Source organism: Passer domesticus, chromosome 4 (assembly GCF_036417665.1).
Source record: "Passer domesticus isolate bPasDom1 chromosome 4, bPasDom1.hap1, whole genome shotgun sequence".
In the NCBI taxonomy this organism is placed as follows: Eukaryota; Metazoa; Chordata; class Aves; order Passeriformes; family Passeridae; genus Passer; species Passer domesticus.
This window is the reverse complement of record NC_087477.1, coordinates 60,696,466-60,714,148: the sequence shown is the minus strand read 5'-3', so window position 1 is coordinate 60,714,148 and position 17,683 is coordinate 60,696,466. Positions and strand designations below refer to the sequence as shown.

At 38.8% G+C, this 17,683-nt stretch overlaps 1 protein-coding gene across 2 annotated transcripts in view; it reads left to right on the top strand.

Moving 5' to 3' along the window:
• Positions 1-17,683, top strand: part of LIMCH1 (LIM and calponin homology domains 1) — a 174,107-nt gene that overhangs the window by 51,734 nt on the left and 104,690 nt on the right. The window contains exons 1-2 of one of the 2 annotated variants that reach the window (XM_064418303.1): positions 7,874-7,963; positions 12,409-12,479. Coding sequence is in view for 1 of the 2 variants with exons in the window: in XM_064418302.1 (XP_064274372.1) it covers positions 12,409-12,479 (71 nt within the window). In the remaining variant the exon portion in view is untranslated. Of the gene's footprint in view, positions 1-7,873; positions 7,964-12,408; positions 12,480-17,683 lie in introns of those variants that run through there. The other variant, XM_064418302.1, reaches the window with a different exon arrangement.

Sequence of the window (17,683 nt, the reverse complement as noted above, 5' to 3'; positions counted from 1 at the left end):
TCAGTGGTGTTTTGAAAGTTAGAGAATGGTAGTAGGTAGAAGGTAGTATAAACAAGTATCATTTCAAGCTCATTGGGAGAAATTTTCTAACAGTTTTTTAAAATGTGGAGTCAGCGTGCAGAGTATGCAAAACACTACAAAAGTACTGGACTTAAAATTATTCGGCCAACTTTGCAGAGTATGGCAAAAACAGATGGTTGGAGAGTGTGTTGATATTACTGTTTTAGCTAAAATGAGACAGCTCATACACAGATACCTGGTGCCTCTTATCATCTACAAAACCAGCAATGATGGGCTTGATACCAGAAGACAAATTAGCTTTAAAACAGATTGACTGGCATAGTTAAATCATGTGGTGGTCACAAATGTCTCAGCAGATCAGTCTTGGCAAAATAACACTGAGTTTCCAGCAGCCTCTCCAACTCCATATAAACATTTTCATATTCTGCTGAGCCCCTAGTTAGGGAGTGAAAAATAAGCAAACTTTCAGAAACTGGATTGACTGCTAAGGTGAAACTGTCCAAATATCACGGTGGTGTCAATGATGCTTTCATAACAAATAAACCTGTGTTAGTTTCTTTTTTGTGTTTTTCCTTTTCTTTTTCCCCCCTCTCATGGGAAGTCTTAAACACTTGCCCTTAATTCCAGATGACAGGTTGTTATCAAACAGCTGTTCCTGGTAGCTTGCTGTAGGTGACTGCTTCTTCCAGTCTAAGCTGGGCAATATTTAGCATGAGAAGTTTAGAATTTGCACCTAATAAAGTCAGCTGATTGCAAGAGACACTTTTAATTTTAGCCAGAGAAAGAAGCTTTGAGTTCTTCCTGAGCTTTCCCTTTTAAAACATCAAGGGTTATCTCAGGTTTTAATATGGCTTTGGTGCACTTGCTGGCAGACAGGATTGAAAAACTGAGCATGTGAACCCAACAACAAAGCTCCTACTGTCATGCAGATATGTTGTCACATTAAAAAACAACAGGAGAGAAATACAATTTCTGTAAGTGAATGCCTTCTCAAAAGACTGTTGTGGTTGATACACAGAATATCTGGATTATTTAAATAAATTGTAGGGTTTGATTTTTTTTCTCCCTTCTTTGTGTATAATTTTGCTTGTAGATTAGGCAGGCATTCTTGTTCTGACAGTTCTGGTTCATTTTCCAATTTGTATGACAGCAGTATTTGTCCATGGTTGCACATACAATATTACTGATGAATGCTGTATAACATAGTCAGTACTATATGATTTTAAAAAGAAACAGATAAAGTTCATGATATTTATTTGCCTTTAACTTAATATTTTTTGAATAATATGTGAAATTTGAAAACAACCTATTTAGGAAAGTAACTTAAAGAAAATATTTACCTTTTTATATATTCACATAATTAAGGATGAGTTTCAAGATCTATGGATTTTTAAAATTTCAAATGAGAAGGAGGTTGCTGAGTGTACATGAGTGTAAGGAGGTACATGGAAAACCAAAGTGCTGATAAAGAACTTCCTCTCATTTTGACATTTGAAAACTGTAAATTAACTAATTCTTAAAAGTGCTTTGCAATCCAACTCTGATGATATTTAATTATTCTTTTCAATGTTGATTTCTGCTAGTGCTTAATGTTTAATGTGACATTTGAGTTGCCCTCTTGACGTGAGTGGGATACTCTGGATTGGTAAGAAAGAGTGAAAATGTCCTTGGGACAGGTCTAATTCTGTCAGGGAAGTGGCTGACTGAAAAGATTTCTTGGAATTGTAGAAATGTAGCAAATGTTTTGAAACTTGCAGTTCTTATTGTTTAGATTGGAAATGTTAAGCATATTTTTAATAGTCTCCTTTCTAGTATTAAAGCATTATAGTGAAATAATTGCATTCCTTTCAATCCATTTTAGACCTTACACGATATCCACTATGAGTAAAAATAAAAGTAACAGTAGTTAAAATAATTGTCGGGGGTTTTTTTCTCTTCAGGAATTTATTTTCTACAAGGCTAAATTGTTACATTTTATAGAAGGCAAATTTCTTTTATTGCTCTGAGTATGTTTGAACAAGATGCTTAACCTAATTGTCCCTAGTATTTGTTTCACCCAACAATAAACAGGGCAGAGAATGAGAACCAGTGCAGCACATTGATCTGATAATAAGAGGTGCTCGTTCTGTGTCTTGCTTCCTGGTCAGGTCTATCATGTCTTCAGAGCTGGTGCTTCTGGAACTGTCAGGGCTGGTGTGTTGCATAATGGATGAGCCTGAACTGATGGAGGCAGCAGGTGCTCCAGTAACAGAAAAAAAGCAGTGTTTATTATTGTTGTATGCATCATCAATCCTCCTCCCTTTCTCCCTCTGCTTTCTGTGTCCTCCAAACAAAGGCTCCCTATATCTGCAGCAGCAGGGGAGAAAAGAGCAACAACTCACCCTGTGTAACGTTGCTGGGTTTTGTCTCAGGGGCAGCCTTGTAAATAGGTCTTGATTTGATGCTCAGGGTCTGTGAATGGCATGTTTGTCGTTGCAGGGGACAACAGTATTGATTTAGGAATTCTATTTAGCAGAAAACTCTTACTGGTTACTGATACTTGTTAACTGCCCTATTCCAGCTAAATCAGATGAATGTAAAATGGCTTTCAATCTAGTACTCATAATGCACTGCAAGATCTCTAGGTCCTGTAGGAGCAACCTGTTGAAAGATAGGTCTAAACATTCTTGAATTGGGGAAAACCGTAATTTTTGGGAGAAGGAGGAGGTGGACAGAGAAATAAATAGAGGTTCTTAGTTCTGCTTAAGATGCTGATGGCTCTTGGAAGTGTCTTTTCAAGAGTAAGCTATGGTTTCAAATCTTACAGAAGTACTTCCTTGTCTATTTATAGGCAGTCAAATCTACCAACATCTCATGTCCATGTGCTCTAAGACAGCAGCTGATTCTAGATAGTCTGCAGTGTTTCTCTTGTCTAGAGCATTACTGGCAGTCAGTATTCCCTTTTGCAGGGCTATTGCCTGTCCTTCAGGATCTGGGTCATAGGAGCCATGGAGAAGAGTTGGGCAGAACAGAAAACCAGTTTTTCCAATAGAGGCTGCAGTGGGATTTCTATCTGCATGTAATGTCATAATTTAGAGAGAAATAGTTGTTCTGTTTCACCATACCTTCCCATTTAGTTTCTGATGGTTTTATTAGCTTGTGGCAGCATTCTTTTTGTGGCTATGTTGTGTTTTAATACCAGCTGGCAACCCCACAGCTCCTCCCCTCCAGGAAGATCAGGGGAAGAGAACTGGAAAGGTAAAAGTCAGAAAATTCATGGGCTGAGATAAGAATAGTTTAATAATAGAAATAAAATAATCCTACATTGTAATGAATGGGAAAATAATAAAGAGTGATAAATAAAACCCCCAAAAGGCAAGTCTTGCAATAAAACCTATTTCTCACCAACAATGCCCACTCAGTCTCCCAGCAGCAGCTTCCCCACCAACCTTCCCTCTGCTTCTGTTGCTGCTTGTGATCCATATGGTATGGGGATATCCCTTGGGTCTGTTGGGATCTGCTGTCCTGACTGTGTGCCCTCCTAAATTCTTGTGGGTCTAGTTTTATTCATGCTTGGTAGCCAAATGTTGTTTAAAAACTGGCTTAGCTGGAAAAGCATTCAGAGTGGGAATGCTTTTCCTTAACTCTGTCTCTAGAGATGCAGAGACCAAGTAGATCTTCTTCCAAATAGTTATTAATAAAGGTCTCAAAAGTATATGACTGAATTAAGGTTAACCTCCTTTCTGTAGGAAAGTGGATCATTTTTTTTTTTCAGTCTGTGATTTTTGAAATTCACTCTTTTTCCTGTTTAGAGCTACCTGCTGGTAGTTCTGCAGTTTGTTTGCAAGTGACTGCAAAACCATGGCATGCAGCCCTGTTCCTGCAGGAGAATGTGCTAAGGGAGGACCCAGAGTACAGAAGAAACATCCAAGAAGCTCAGATATTGTTCTAAAAAGCATTGTGGTTTACCTCTTTCCCTTTTATTTGAAAGGAGCAAAGTTTTGCAGAGTTGTATTGATAGCAGATAGAATTACACCTTTCAGCAGTGTTTGTATGACACGTCTCTATTCCCCATGGACAGTTTCCTGCTTTGCTTGCTCTGGGCTTCCAGGCTTACTGTCTGGAAAATCAAGTCTTAAATGCCTTGCTGAGCTATACTTTCATATATATAGAGATATATATATTTAAATTGCACAGACTGTAAATGGGACACTTTACATGTGGACTTGCCTTGAAAAAACTGGATGGTATTAAATTTAAAAGCTTCAAGGTAGAATGGTGCCTACTGATGCTCATCATTGGCATTTCAGAGGCTTCACTGAGACCTCAGACATTGAGTATCATCTTTAAATGAATGGTTAAATTTATTAATGTTTTGCTCAAGTGAACACTTAATTTCTTCAGGAGGGGAAGCTGGTGTCTCCTACCAGACATTTTTCATTGCAAAATCTCAGTAACAGTGCTGAGCTTTGGTAGTCTCTCTGGCAGTGGTTAATGACAGGCTGAAGTGCTTCTAGTGCTGGGCCCCTCTAACTTGGAGCATCTCATATGTTTGTATTCCTGTCTCTGTGCAGTTTTAAATGTGTGCAGTTTTAAAGTTGTCTGCCAAGATGCACATTCTTGGCAAAAAGCAACACACTGGTGTCAAAAACTGCTAGTCCAAGAAGTACTGCAGTGGTCTTGTAAAATATAAATGCAGCGATTAATGTAAAATAATGTTAAAGCAGTGTAAAGTGGGGATTAGCAAATCTAGATACTGCAGTGATCCTATCATCTCCTACAGAGCTGTTGATCTCTTCATTGCTCTGAGGGTGAGACAAGATGTTGAGTTCAACGAGGAGTCTGCTGCCTGTGTCGTGCTTTGCTCTGCCTCTGCAGCTGTAACTGACAGAGCTTTAAGCACTTCTGATTCAGGACTGCCCAAACTTTCTAAAGCTGGAGGAGAGAAAATAGAGGGTTTTATTAACAGATGCTTCAGTTTCAACACAAAGATGATAGAGCATAGCATAAATCTTGGAGGAGCAGTTTTTAAGAGCATGAGAAACCTTTTCTAGACCTAGAAAAAGGAGTCAAAGGATAAAAAAAAAGTCTATTTTAATTCTTTGCTCTTTTAGACATGGCCAGAATCCCAATTTCCTGTTCTGCTGGAAAGTTGCTAATGTAATCAACCTGAGTGAGACAAAGGACAAAATTTCTCCTGTCCTTTGCTAAAAAACATCTTTGACTTGGTGATAAAATGTGAGGCAAATAGGCTGTTGGTGGGAGAGCTACTCCTCCATCAGTACTGATTCCAGCTTCAAGAAGAACTAGTTAGGGAAAAAATAAGAGCTGAATCAACAGCTTCTGCATTTGAGACTAGTTCCCTGTATACACTTTTCTTTCTGTATGTAACTGAAGAGGTACAGTAAAAGGCAGTGTGAACGCTTGTCTGTCCATGGAAAGCTTCAGGGAATCATACAAAAAGCAAATTCATGATAATTTTAATTAGCCTTTCATTTGTCAGTGAGCAGACTGCTTATTTAGCCTGGTTGGGTAAGAAAGTAAGACCTTGGGAAAGGGTGTTCATGATAGTAATTACAAGGCATCTGCTTCTCTTCCCTTCAAAGGTGCAGGAGCTGCCATGGGGTACTGGTGCACCCCGAAGCGGGGTAGGTTCTGCAGTAGTTAAGGGGACAGCTGAACAGGGAGCTTTCTCCAGCAGTGTAGAGAGTAAGGCCAGACTCTCCAGACAGACAGGACTAGATTAAATGAGGGCCTTGGGCTGAGGAGGTGCATGCTTCTCTTCTGGTCTCTTGTACCTGTTGACTTCACATCATATGTGCTCCTCTGATCTCTGCTCCTCTGACCATCTGCATGGAGTCTTGTTTTTACAGAAAAGAGCAAACAGCTAAAGAATGTATCATTATAGTAACATGTACCTTCCACCAAATACAAGTTATTTTCCTGAAATAGTGCTTCATCTTTCTTCTCCCCACTCAAGAAGCAGGATGAACACTTTACTGCTAAATCTGTGGCAAAAACCTACAGTTCTCCCCTTCTTTAATTCCCATTAAAACTAAGAAAGGGATGATGGATTGCCATAAGGGATTACATTTTTAAAAATTTTTTTAAGCAATAAAAAGAACCCTAAATTGAACAATTGATTAAAACCACCCTAGGGTGGTCTGTGATGTCTGTTGTCTGGTACCTAATTTCAATAACACGGGAGATAAGAGTCTGGTTGCCCTTAAAAAACAATGCAATGCCAATCTACTGACTGTCAAATACAAATTAGATGTAACAGATGACCTGATGCTAGGTGAAGCTTTCAGGGCATGTGCTGCAGCTAAGAGAAATCTGACAGAAGTAATTTTTAAGTTCCCTTCTTGCCCTTTTCTCTCTTCACAAAATGTTCAACCTTGACTGAAATGTTTTCTGCCCCACCCCGTCCCAATGGGGAGGCTGCAATATCTGGCAATGCACCTGGAAATGTATACAAACAGCATTAGGGAGGAGAGATGAAAAGGAAGCTGATTTTACTCTATCATTAAATTTTAACACTCCCTAGCAGCTTGCCAGCCAAACGGGATTATACTACCAGATGTCCTGGCAGAAATGCGCACGGCTCTGCGAGATCATAAATCCAAGCAACGTATGGCAACCCTGCATGTTTAATACAACTGTTAGCAATGCAGAATTTCAGTGTGGAAAGCTCTGGTGGTGGGCAGGACTTAGCAAAGACAAAGTCTTCCCAGACTTAGCTTTAAAGGCTTAGGTAGGCTAATATGCTGGTTATATGTGCTACTCTTTCAGTATTTCTTTTGCTGTGTCTCCTAAACAAAGTACTAACTGTGCCAGTTTAGTCTACACTTTAAATACAGGTGTCCATTCACAGACTCATGTCCTCATTAATCTATGCAAAGGATCAAAAAAAAAACCACCCAGCTGTTGTGTTTTTTTCAGTTGCTGTTCCCTCCATGGAAAACAAAAGGCAGTGACTAGCACCCCTAAGTAAATAAATTATTCCTTTAGTGAGGACTTAGAATTGGGCCCACCAAAGGGGAGTGTGTTTGTACCAGTGGATATGGTTTTTCCATGCTATATGTTGACACTAAACTGTCAGTTGACCTGATCAGCAGTGTGGCAGAAGGGAATTTGAAGCAAATGGGGGAGAATATGCTATTTTATTCTATTGCTGCTAGAAAAAATTAAGTTTATATGAAATATTAAAAGAGCGAGTCAGCTTTTAGTCTCATCAAAGAATAATATGAGAATGAATAGTCAGAGGAAAAGAGCAAAAGGAACTTCAGTACAGGTAGTTAACTTTGCAAATTGCAGTTAAACTTAAGTGACCAGGAAGTGGAAGACCTAAACATAATGTTAAGCACCTTCTTTGCAGATTAATTTTCACAAGCGTGAAATCTCCCCCCATTCTCCCATATATTCTTTAAATTTTCAAGTTCTGTATCACAGAATTTCAGGTGATTCATTGCTGGTCACATTAGTCATTCTGAGCTTGTGCTGATTTTGTCCCTGGGAGTAGAATAACACACTAGAGATTTGTTTGCTCTTTTACTGATTTCAGTAGTAAATTACCTCAATACTCTAAGGCCTTGAAAGGCTTTGAGCAGAGTGCTTGTCATCATTCAGCTTTACTGGAAGACAGGTGTGTTAGACCAGTGGTTGTTGCCCCTGGAAAACTCCATTCATGCAATATTCAAGTTTCTCTGAACTAAATCAACGAGCTTCCTAGCACTTGCAATAAAGGAACTATTTGGGACTGGTTTGCATTGCTATGATTTTAGCAACTTAAATGCCTCTGTGACGTAAGAGAGATGGAACTCATGCCTAGATGATATGTTGTGTCCACTTTTGCAGACAGAGACATTGCATGATTGATAGGTGGCCAAAGCAGGAGCCAGTGAAGGGTCTCCAGGCTCCATCACACTGTCATAGCATTGCAGTGCAATTCTGGGCTGCAAAGGTAAAGCTGGCTTTGACTGGTCAGGGTTTGTTTAGTTCAGAAATTCCTTGCTTATGCTATATGAAAATGGAATTTAACTTGTGTATTCATCTTATTAGTTCACATTATAACTCAGGAACAGGGAAGTAGGAATTCATTACTCTAGAGGAGCCAAATCCTGATGCCCTAAAAGCTGTCTTGCTTCTTTTGGTGGTTAGTTTTCCCTGTTGCTTGTACAATCCAATGCTTTCTATATACATACCCAATTATTACAGTTTAAGCCTTACTTTTACATCTTCCTAGTTAAGTAGCAGGACCTGATTTTTTCACTTAAGAAAAAAAATATTTAGGGGAAAATAATAGTAGCACAAAATGGAAAAGCAGCGTACTCACACACAAAGCAATGAACGGCTTATGAAATTCTTCCAAAATCATCTTCTCTTTACTGTCATGCTTCATAAACTTTCAAAAACACATAATGAGAAACAAAGACTTCTTTTTGCTGTGTCTCTAATTTTTTTCACTGCATAACATGGTATTTTCAGATGTGCACATAGAAAATGAAACTAAGGGTTTTCAGTGTGTTGTCCCTGATGGCCAAGTGTTTATTCAGCTACTTATATCTTGTTGGCCTAGATAAACTTCACCTGGGGCCAGCATCTGTTCACTGATTTGTCACCTTTTCTTTTTCATGCCCCTAAGCTGTTTTGACACGAGAAGCTTTGCAAGCTCTATCTCAGCAGCAATATAAAATGCAAGGAAAACAATGTAAACTGAAGCTTTGGGAAAATAAAGTTGTACAATGTGGTAATGGTTAGTGGCTGGATGGCAGCCATCCTTGATGATATAAATTTCATAGCATGTGTAACTACAAAGAACAAAAGAGTTAATCAGCAACAATGCAATATTGTGTGTTACTGTATGCAAATATGTATTGAAGTTGTTGTCATGAAGAACTTTCATTACTCATTTTAGGTTCATTTTCTGTTGTTAAGTGACAGGGAAACTAAGAAATGCACCCAGCACTCAAATAATTGCCCTGGTTGTGACACTTGCAGCTTTTTACAGAGAAGAAAATATCATCCAGATGATGAATAAAAACAACGCCTCCTCACATAAATGAAGCACACAGTAATAAATGGTACTGTTTTGCTTCTGTTCTCTATTTTTAATTTTCAGCAGGACAGGGAAATACAGCTTTTTTTCCACTCAGCTTTATAGAACTTATTAAAGAAGTGGGAGGCTATTCTAATCATTAGCAAGATATAGTTTGTGTTTTGTCTTTAAGGCACTTTGTTCTAACTTTGGCACCGCAATAATTACAGTATGCTGCCATTGCAGAGTGGATAGGGAACTCTTCCATTTATCCTGTGTCCTCCTGCACTGCCTAAGTGTGCTGGTCTGTACCAGCGAGGTGGGAAGAATGCAAGTGGAAGATGGAGTTGTGTTTCCAAAGCATGTAAGATGTGGCAGTCTGGAAGCCTGGCTTTGCAAAAGTTCTCTCAGTTAACATCTTGGGTTTTCATGTTGCTTTTCTTTTTCTTTTCCTCTCCTGAAGACAGCAGTCCAGAATAGAGAACCTTGCATCTGTTCATGACTGGTTTTGTGCAGGTGCAGCTCTGAATACCAATTCTCTGTACTATGAAAGCTGATGGGGTTAAAGATCTGTTCTTCCATTTTGCAGTTTTCTGTACCTGGTTGCAAATGAACAATTTCCTTTTTTCCAGTGAAACTCAGTAGAAGCACTGCAAATGCTATCCCTTCTTGTTTGTCAGTGTTTTCAGAGTTTCATCCAGCAAACTGGAGGCTTTTATTTCCTGAGATGGGAGATAAGCTAGTAAGAACAGACCACTGCTTATATCAATAACATGAACACAGTCCTGTGATGTGTGCAGCTTTTTTGTGATATTGTGGTTAATGCATACACTTCCATTTTTACTGGAGCTTGGGTAAAGTATGCACTTCGCTATGTGAGATTCTTTGCGTGCAAATATGAGAGTGCCAATCCTTTTGCTTGAAGTCCCTTTGTCTCCTCCTGCTCTGGGTGTGCTGAGCAGAGCTTATCTCAGCAATGTGCACCAGGTTGGCCTGTGGGCCTGCAGTAGTTTTTCAGGAGGGTTTGGCCCAAAGTGGCTTCTGCAGGGAGGGAGGTGTATGTGTGTGCCAAGCAACTGAGCTCTGGTTTCCTCTGGAAAAGGTGGATCCAGCTTCTTGCTTCTCTCAGTCCCATTCTGGGTTTATCTTTGTAATTTATAATGTCATCTTCCTGCTTATTTTTAGTTTCTAGCCTTTCTCTGTTGAACTGTTTTTACATTTTAATTGACTAAATCAGGAGACTTGTAGGTGATTAATGTTTTCCCCTTGCAGCTGCATCATCTAGAACAGGCATAAACCTTGCCATGCCTCATTTACTTCCAGTTCCTTTTCAAACAGACGTGCACTGTTCCTGGACCTTCCTGTCTTTCCTCACCTCCTGTCAGTGTGTGTTGTACCTCTCACTGGATGAATTTGTGTGCCAGCTGCGCATCTGTATTTCATGATTTTATTTGTGCAGACAGCAGTAGTGTATGAAACCTTCCTACCTCATCAGTAATAACAGCAACACTCATGTGACAGCTTCTGGCAGGTAGAGTTCTACCTGAATTGTGGCAACAGTTTCAGTACTGCTCCTTGATAAATGAGGGTCTACAACAAATGCATAAGAAGACTGATATCCCTATCTGGGACATTTGGTGTTGAGGAGTGAAATAAGATGACTATAACTGTTCTGTAATTTTTTCACAGATGAAAAAACTACTTGGAGTCAGGCTGCTATGACGTAGCTCTTCCTGCTCCTTTCTGTACTAATCTTGTGGGTGAAATAAAAGTTAGTTTTGTATGCTTCACCTATAATTTATCCCAAAATGCTAATGATTTTATTGTCATGATTTCCCTGTGTCCCAGCAGATCAAGATTAGAGATGATTTACTCTGACTAGATATAGTTTAAATGGTTAAAGATCATTTACTACAAATTACATGTGGTTTCTTCAGAGATATGGGTGCAACGCAGTACCTTGTTCTAACTCCATGCATCTGTGTAAGATATGATTGTCCACTGATGCCGTTATGATACATTTTTCAGAGTACTGGAGAACTTCCTCCACATTGAGCAAAACAATATGTTTATAATTTAGTGAAGGATTAGATTTTAGGCTTTGCATATGCATTTCAATTTTAAAAGTGTTGCTCTCTGTCCAAGACTGCCCAGCTATAACCAGCATTTCTGAAACTGATGCATTCGCTAATCCTGTGGGACAGTTGCAACTTGTCAGTTTTTATAAATTGCTGTCTTTATGACAGGAAACTAGGAGGGGAAGGGTCTTATATCTGTATATAACAGCAAGGAGAAAACGGACATAATGACAGATATGTCCCCAAGTCACTGTTCTCTATGGTGGAAGCAACACCCAGAGCAAGGGTCTTGCTGAAAGATTGGATGAAAGCCATGAGAACTTTATAAGCATCCGGTAAATGTTTTGCCTGGGTAAAGAGAAGACCTCCTGCAGGACAATTAAAACTGTTTTTTTCTTTGTATTGTTTCTGTTCAGTGCTTTCTAAACATAGTAACACTTTTTATTACAATCACAAAAGATATAAAAATAATTCTTTACTTTTAACTGAACATATTATCTGTTGAGAGTGATATGAGGATGAATGGCAAGACATTGTCAACACAGTAGTGAGTCATTAATGGGGGCTCAGTCATCCTTGTAGCATCCAGCACTCTCAGGTGAGATTGGGATTCCTGGAAGGTTTCTAGCTGGTCCATTCCTAAGCAGCACAGAATGGCTTAAGAGCTTGTGAGGCAAAGTGTACCTCCTGGTCTAAGTGTACCTGGGAAAACCTAAGCTTCCACTGAGTTTGTATTCTCTTAACATTCGTGGTTGAATTGCTAATGTGAAGTATCTTTTAATACGACCAGGAGTATTGAGGCATGTGTCTGAAGGGCTGTAACTCATGCCATTGCTTTCAGTTGTCTTTGCATATTCTATAAAGATGATAAGTTAAGGACTAAAGCTCAAGGCTGATACAAAATGTTTAATGTGATGCAAAAAAAGCAATAAAAATACATAGTTTGTTTAAATGCAATAGTTTTAAAATTCAAAGCACTATAAAATAAAACTTCTAAAATATTCTGAAGATTACATTGTAGTTTTTGTTTTGTCATTTTTGGTTTTTACTGCTAGAAAACAGTCTGCAATTGCAGACTGCAATTGCACTGGCTGGAGCAAATATTTTGTCCTACATGTTAAATAGCTTGATGAAATGGGAAAGAGAAATGGACATTGCTTAGTCCTTTGCAAGACCTGTAAAGCTCAAATGTTCCTTACACAGCAGATGCTCTAACTGAATATTATGAATTGCACTTGTGAAGCTCACTCTCTAATAGATGTCACTCTTTTGTTTCCCTCTACTCTTTTGCAGCAAGTGACGGGCAGAAGTTTTGGTGAGAAAGATTTTCGTTCTGGGTTAGAAAACGGCATTCTTCTGTGTGAGTAAGTAATGCTTACAGTTTTGACTTTGAATACAATCTTGACTAAAGCAGAAAACAATCTTAGCTAATATGTCCCATTGTTGATTTCCTTTTGAGAGTTTTGACATTGCGCACAGTGATATTTCACTACAGTATAATTTCAGTGCCAAGGTATTGTTATGGTGAGGATTGAAATGTGGCTTAAAGAAAACAGGTTTTATGAAGTGCTTCCCTCACTCCACCCCTGGTCCTTAGCTGAGTTATGTGAAACAAAAAAATATTATGTTTGTTTTTTGGTTTCCTTTTATTTAATGTTGTTAACCACAGATTGGCAAAAGGTGTTCCACACCTGCCTGTGGATGTCTCTGCCACAGTGAGGTGTTTTGGACCAACTCCAAGTCTGAATGCTGTCAGGAGTTAGCCATCTGAATACCATCAATACACAGCTGCTGTAATAGTTTCTGGAAAGGTTAGGCATCCTCTAAATTTTGCCTAAAGGTGTGTTTCAATGACGTGTTTTGTAATTTTTGGATGAGAGACACAAGTTAGCTTTTGCACATTTCTCTCTGTAGTTCTAATGGCTAATTTTTAGAAAGAGTCTTCCAAAATCTTGTTAATGTTTACATGCCAAAGCTGGTGACTTCTAAGAGCAATTTGGAAATATGCCCTAATGCCCTTAGCCTTGTGAAAATCAGGTTGTCAGGCATTTGGGAGAATCTGCTGATCTGAATCATCTGCATGGACCAATTTGTTTCCCTGCATATGCAGGATTGCTACTGAAGTTCATAAAAGCTGTCTTTGCACACCAGCTTGTGCAGAACTGAATCCATACTTACAAAGGAGATCTCCTGAGATGTGTAGCTGGACACTTGCAGCTATTGGTAATGTTTTATATTATTCCAGGTACTGGAACTTGGAAGCTGTTTTCAGCAGTGGAGTTGAGCTAATATCCTGTAACTCAGCCCTAGGTAGCTTACCATAGATGTGAAACCTACTTGTGTAAATACTGTTATATGTCTCACCGGTGTCATTAATCAGACAGCTTGAACTTTAGCTTTTAAAGGTGAAAAAATATAAAGGAAATGATGTGATGTATTTTGATTGCAGTTGCGTGTCTTTGCTGAGGAGTGGCTTTGGGAGGAGGGAAATAGTTGTTATTGTTGTGTGCTCAGAAGGAGCATACCTTCTTTGTATTTAAGGGTTGCCTCTCACACAAAATAGCTCTCCTCTGTGTGTTGAAGGGAAGTGTTGTGTGCTGAATCACTTCTCGGTGCTCTTTGAATGTTAAGGTTGAATTGTGTTGCATGAACAGCAAGGGCTGTGTATTTCAAGATTAGATTGTAATCTTATCTGCAAGTAAGCAGAGGTAGTCTGATTTAAATACTGTAAATCTTTAAGATGGAAGGCTTAACTAACTAATGTTTTGCTAATGAGACTAATAAATATGTATTTCTTAGAAGGTTGTGAGCTTGAGTAATAACCAGGTCAAGGGAGAGCACTTGGTTATACTACGTAACTGTTCTGTGGTACTGGGCAAATTGCTTGTCCTCATTTACTACTAGTGGATCAGTGCAAATCAGCCTGAAGGAATCTGTCTCCTCAGCCTCAAATCTTAAAAGCCATGAAGTCTGTATTGCAGCTTGCTCTTGGTTATTAACCTGTAGCTAGCGTGTAAAACTCTATTAGGCTATAGAACATTAATGAGAAAGCCACCAAATTTGCCGTTAAATTTGGTTTCTTGATGACAAACAAACTATAGCACCAGCAGAAGTGTACTTCTCACTGGTTCCAAGTCCACTGTAAAATAAAGAACTCAACAGAAATTTTTGGGTCTAACACTGAGAACTTCCAGAGTATCTTCAAAAAGTACTTTGGCAAGTGAAGCACTGATGGTTAATTTTTTATCTGTTGCTCAGTGAAGAACACTGTAAAGCTGCCAAAAGCAATACTGTCTTTCTAGACAGGCTTTTTGTGACTTATCGGAAAATTACCAGGGTACCTAATGAAAAAAATGTAATGGTATACAAGCTTTCTCTTAACTCCCTGTCAGTCTGTTGTGCTCTCATTGCAGCTGACTTCAACAAGTAGATGAAAATCTAATCTAAGTCTCTGACAACTTCAGCAGACAAGAAATAAATTATAGCTGTCTTGGTTTCTGAAGATGGTAGAAGTCATTGTTTGTGGTCAGGTTTTATGTGATTTGTTGAAGTTTTGGGGAAAAGCAAACTTACCTCTGTTTCTCTCCACAGGACAGTACTCACTGCAAGTGGCATTAACTGGCAACTCATAGCCAGGCACTTGTGTGGGTGATGTCCATGTGAATGTAGAATAGCTGTGCTTCATTTCCATGTGACTGTTTCAGGGTTTTTCTCACCTGTTGTATTTTGTGAGGAAGACTGAAGGCAAGCTTGGGCTCTGAGGGATTCCAGCAGCTAGAGGACTGGAAACTGCTGTCAGAAGTGGGGACACAGTCAGCATGCCTTGAATGTCCCAAACATATCTCAGACTACCTTCTGGCTTTCAGGTGTTTTGCAGAAGGGAACGGGGAAGGTACCATGCCAGAGTCCATTTCCCAAAGAGACTGGTTTATGCAAAAGGTGCAGGGGGATTCTCTGTCTCTGTAGCAGGATTGTTTGACCTTTATACACAGTAATGCCAGGCCCGCCTCCACTTGATCCCAATCTGGATGTCCTAGACAGCCTACAGACACCAGCAGACATCACTACACTGGTTATAAATGATTCATTCACATATTTTAATAAATGAAAATTAATCTAATGCCAAAAGCTCAGGCTCTTGGGATGAATGGGTTGTGGAGCAGTGCAGATGTGCATGCCTGCCACAGGAACCTGCAAGCCTTACACCTGCCTCTCTGGTAGTGTTTGTGCTGTGGCATTTTGATCTGGCCTCAGTACGAACTTTATAGCTTGACATACTCAGCTGAGGAGCTGAGGGGCATATTTAAACAATGCAGGATGCCATAAAGCAACAAGTCAACAGAGGAGAGCAACACAAGCCCTTTGTTCTTTCTGGCTGTTCGAAAGCCCACTTGTGCAGTTGCCCAGACAGTGGTGACTCTAATTGTTCACCCAGCTGTGCTGGGAAGCCAGTGACTATGACTTCTGTTTGTCTGAAATGAGTTCATGTTTTTTTAGCATAGCTGTCTGACATCAGTGCAGATGGTGATTTCAGCAGGGATATAATAGCTGTATAGGCAGAGGCAGTTCTTTCTCTGTTCATGCTTTGTGAATTAAATTCTTGTATGAAAAGACTAAAGAGTTTCTGCATGGGTGGGCAAATATGCCTTCCTGGGGTCATGGTTGAAAGCTATATGATACAGGAATAAAACACCAGTAGCGTGAATATTACTGGAAATCCCCTATTGCTGCTCCAGCACATGTTCAATTTTTTTTCTCCCTTGTTACATAGCTTTCATGTTTAGGTTTGACCCAGATATCATAAGAAGCTAGAGGATTAATGAGAAATAAATTAGATCTGGTTATTGCAATGCTTAGGTGTTCCTATGCTATGGATTCAGATGTCTGAATGAAGGTTGACTGCCAAAAAGTGCATATCCTGTCTCTCTTTCTGCCCTGCTGGTTTGGCTGTTTCTGTTGTGTTTTTTTGAAACAGCAGGTAAGGAAATCAAGGTTGTTTTTATTTCTAACCATGCAGCAATTGCTATTAATAAGTTTAAAAATTATTACAAGAAGAAAAAATGCATGTCTTGCTGCAATCTTGACCAGTTGTTTCTGCTCTAAGATCCTTGCAAATGTATTTTCAATTTTTTTTGCCCTTCTCCTTGCTGCCCACCTCCACTTGTTGAGCTCTGTTTCTGCAGGATTCCTTCCTTCATGCTGGGTATTCAGTAGTTAAAGAAATCTCTGTAGGGATGTGAGACTTCAAAAATTTGAGTTAATTGCTTGCTTTGATATGATTATCCAAACAGGAGATATATCCAATATATTTTTAAGAACTTCTGACATGCGATTGGAATTGTATTTTCTCTCAAGCTTTCTCTGGAATCAAGTAATCCAGTCACTCTGAAAGTTTGCATTAGTAGTAATGAGATTCTAATGTCAGAAACAGGACCAGACCATAAAGAAGAATAACAACAACAATTGGGATATGGATCCTGGGCAAAAGACCTTAAACAATGAACTAAAACTGAATATCCAGTTGGATATTAGCAGAAATTATTTCCAGTAGAGTCTAACAAGGTCATGATTGTGTGTAATATCTTGAGTTCTGTATGTAGAACATTTTAGCTGCGTGTCTGGTTTATGTATGTATTAAAATCAATTTATAGCAGTACATGCAGGCAAAATAAATCTGATTTTTCTCACCTATGAAAGTTTTAACAAATATTTCACTGCATATCATACACATATAAAAATGAAAAACAACTAACTGTATGTGATTAAAGATGAATGTCGCTCTCCTGTGCAGTTCTGGAAAGCAACTTATGAGGACTTTCCCAAGGTCTCCTTGGTTTTTTGGAGAGTTATTTTATCTATTAGCACATGGCATTATGTAACTTTGTAAAATGTGTAGAAACTATGATTATTCTTTGAAACTATGCATATTCTTTGACTCTGTAACTTTTATGTTGTTATGAGAAGATACAAAGATGTTCTACTGTTTTTAAGTAATCTTGGTAAAATTGCATATGTACAGTGAACTAAAAAACAGTTGTACACTTTTTCTCCTGTAGGACAATATATAGGAAAGTCACTTCTGTGCATACTCAGAATATATGCTCTTAAAATGTACAAGAAAGTTTTTAGATTTTACTTTTAAATAAAAAGATGAGAAATTAGTCATGCACATAGATTATTTTAATAGTATTTAAAGCAAAGATGAAGAGTGGCTATAAATCTGAGTGAACTGAAAGTGATTATGACCAAGAATTACTTAATGGAATTTATCATTTATTCTGTCAAGAAAATTATTTTCTTCCACAAGTAAGAAATCCCCTTAGCTTGTGTTCTTCATGTTGATGGTGATGAATGAGCTGCATTTTCTCAAAGAGCAGTTTCTTTGGATGTGCATCCTGGTTCTGGTGCATCTGACCAAGCTTTGAGCTGACATAAGTGCAGTTTTCAACAAGGGCTGGCTATGTGCCAGTTATGTACAAGTGTAAGGCTGTGGAATAATAAAACTTCTGTGCTCTGAGTCAGTGATACTATGAGGTATGTAGAACAGCCTTTGCTGTATATGTGGTGT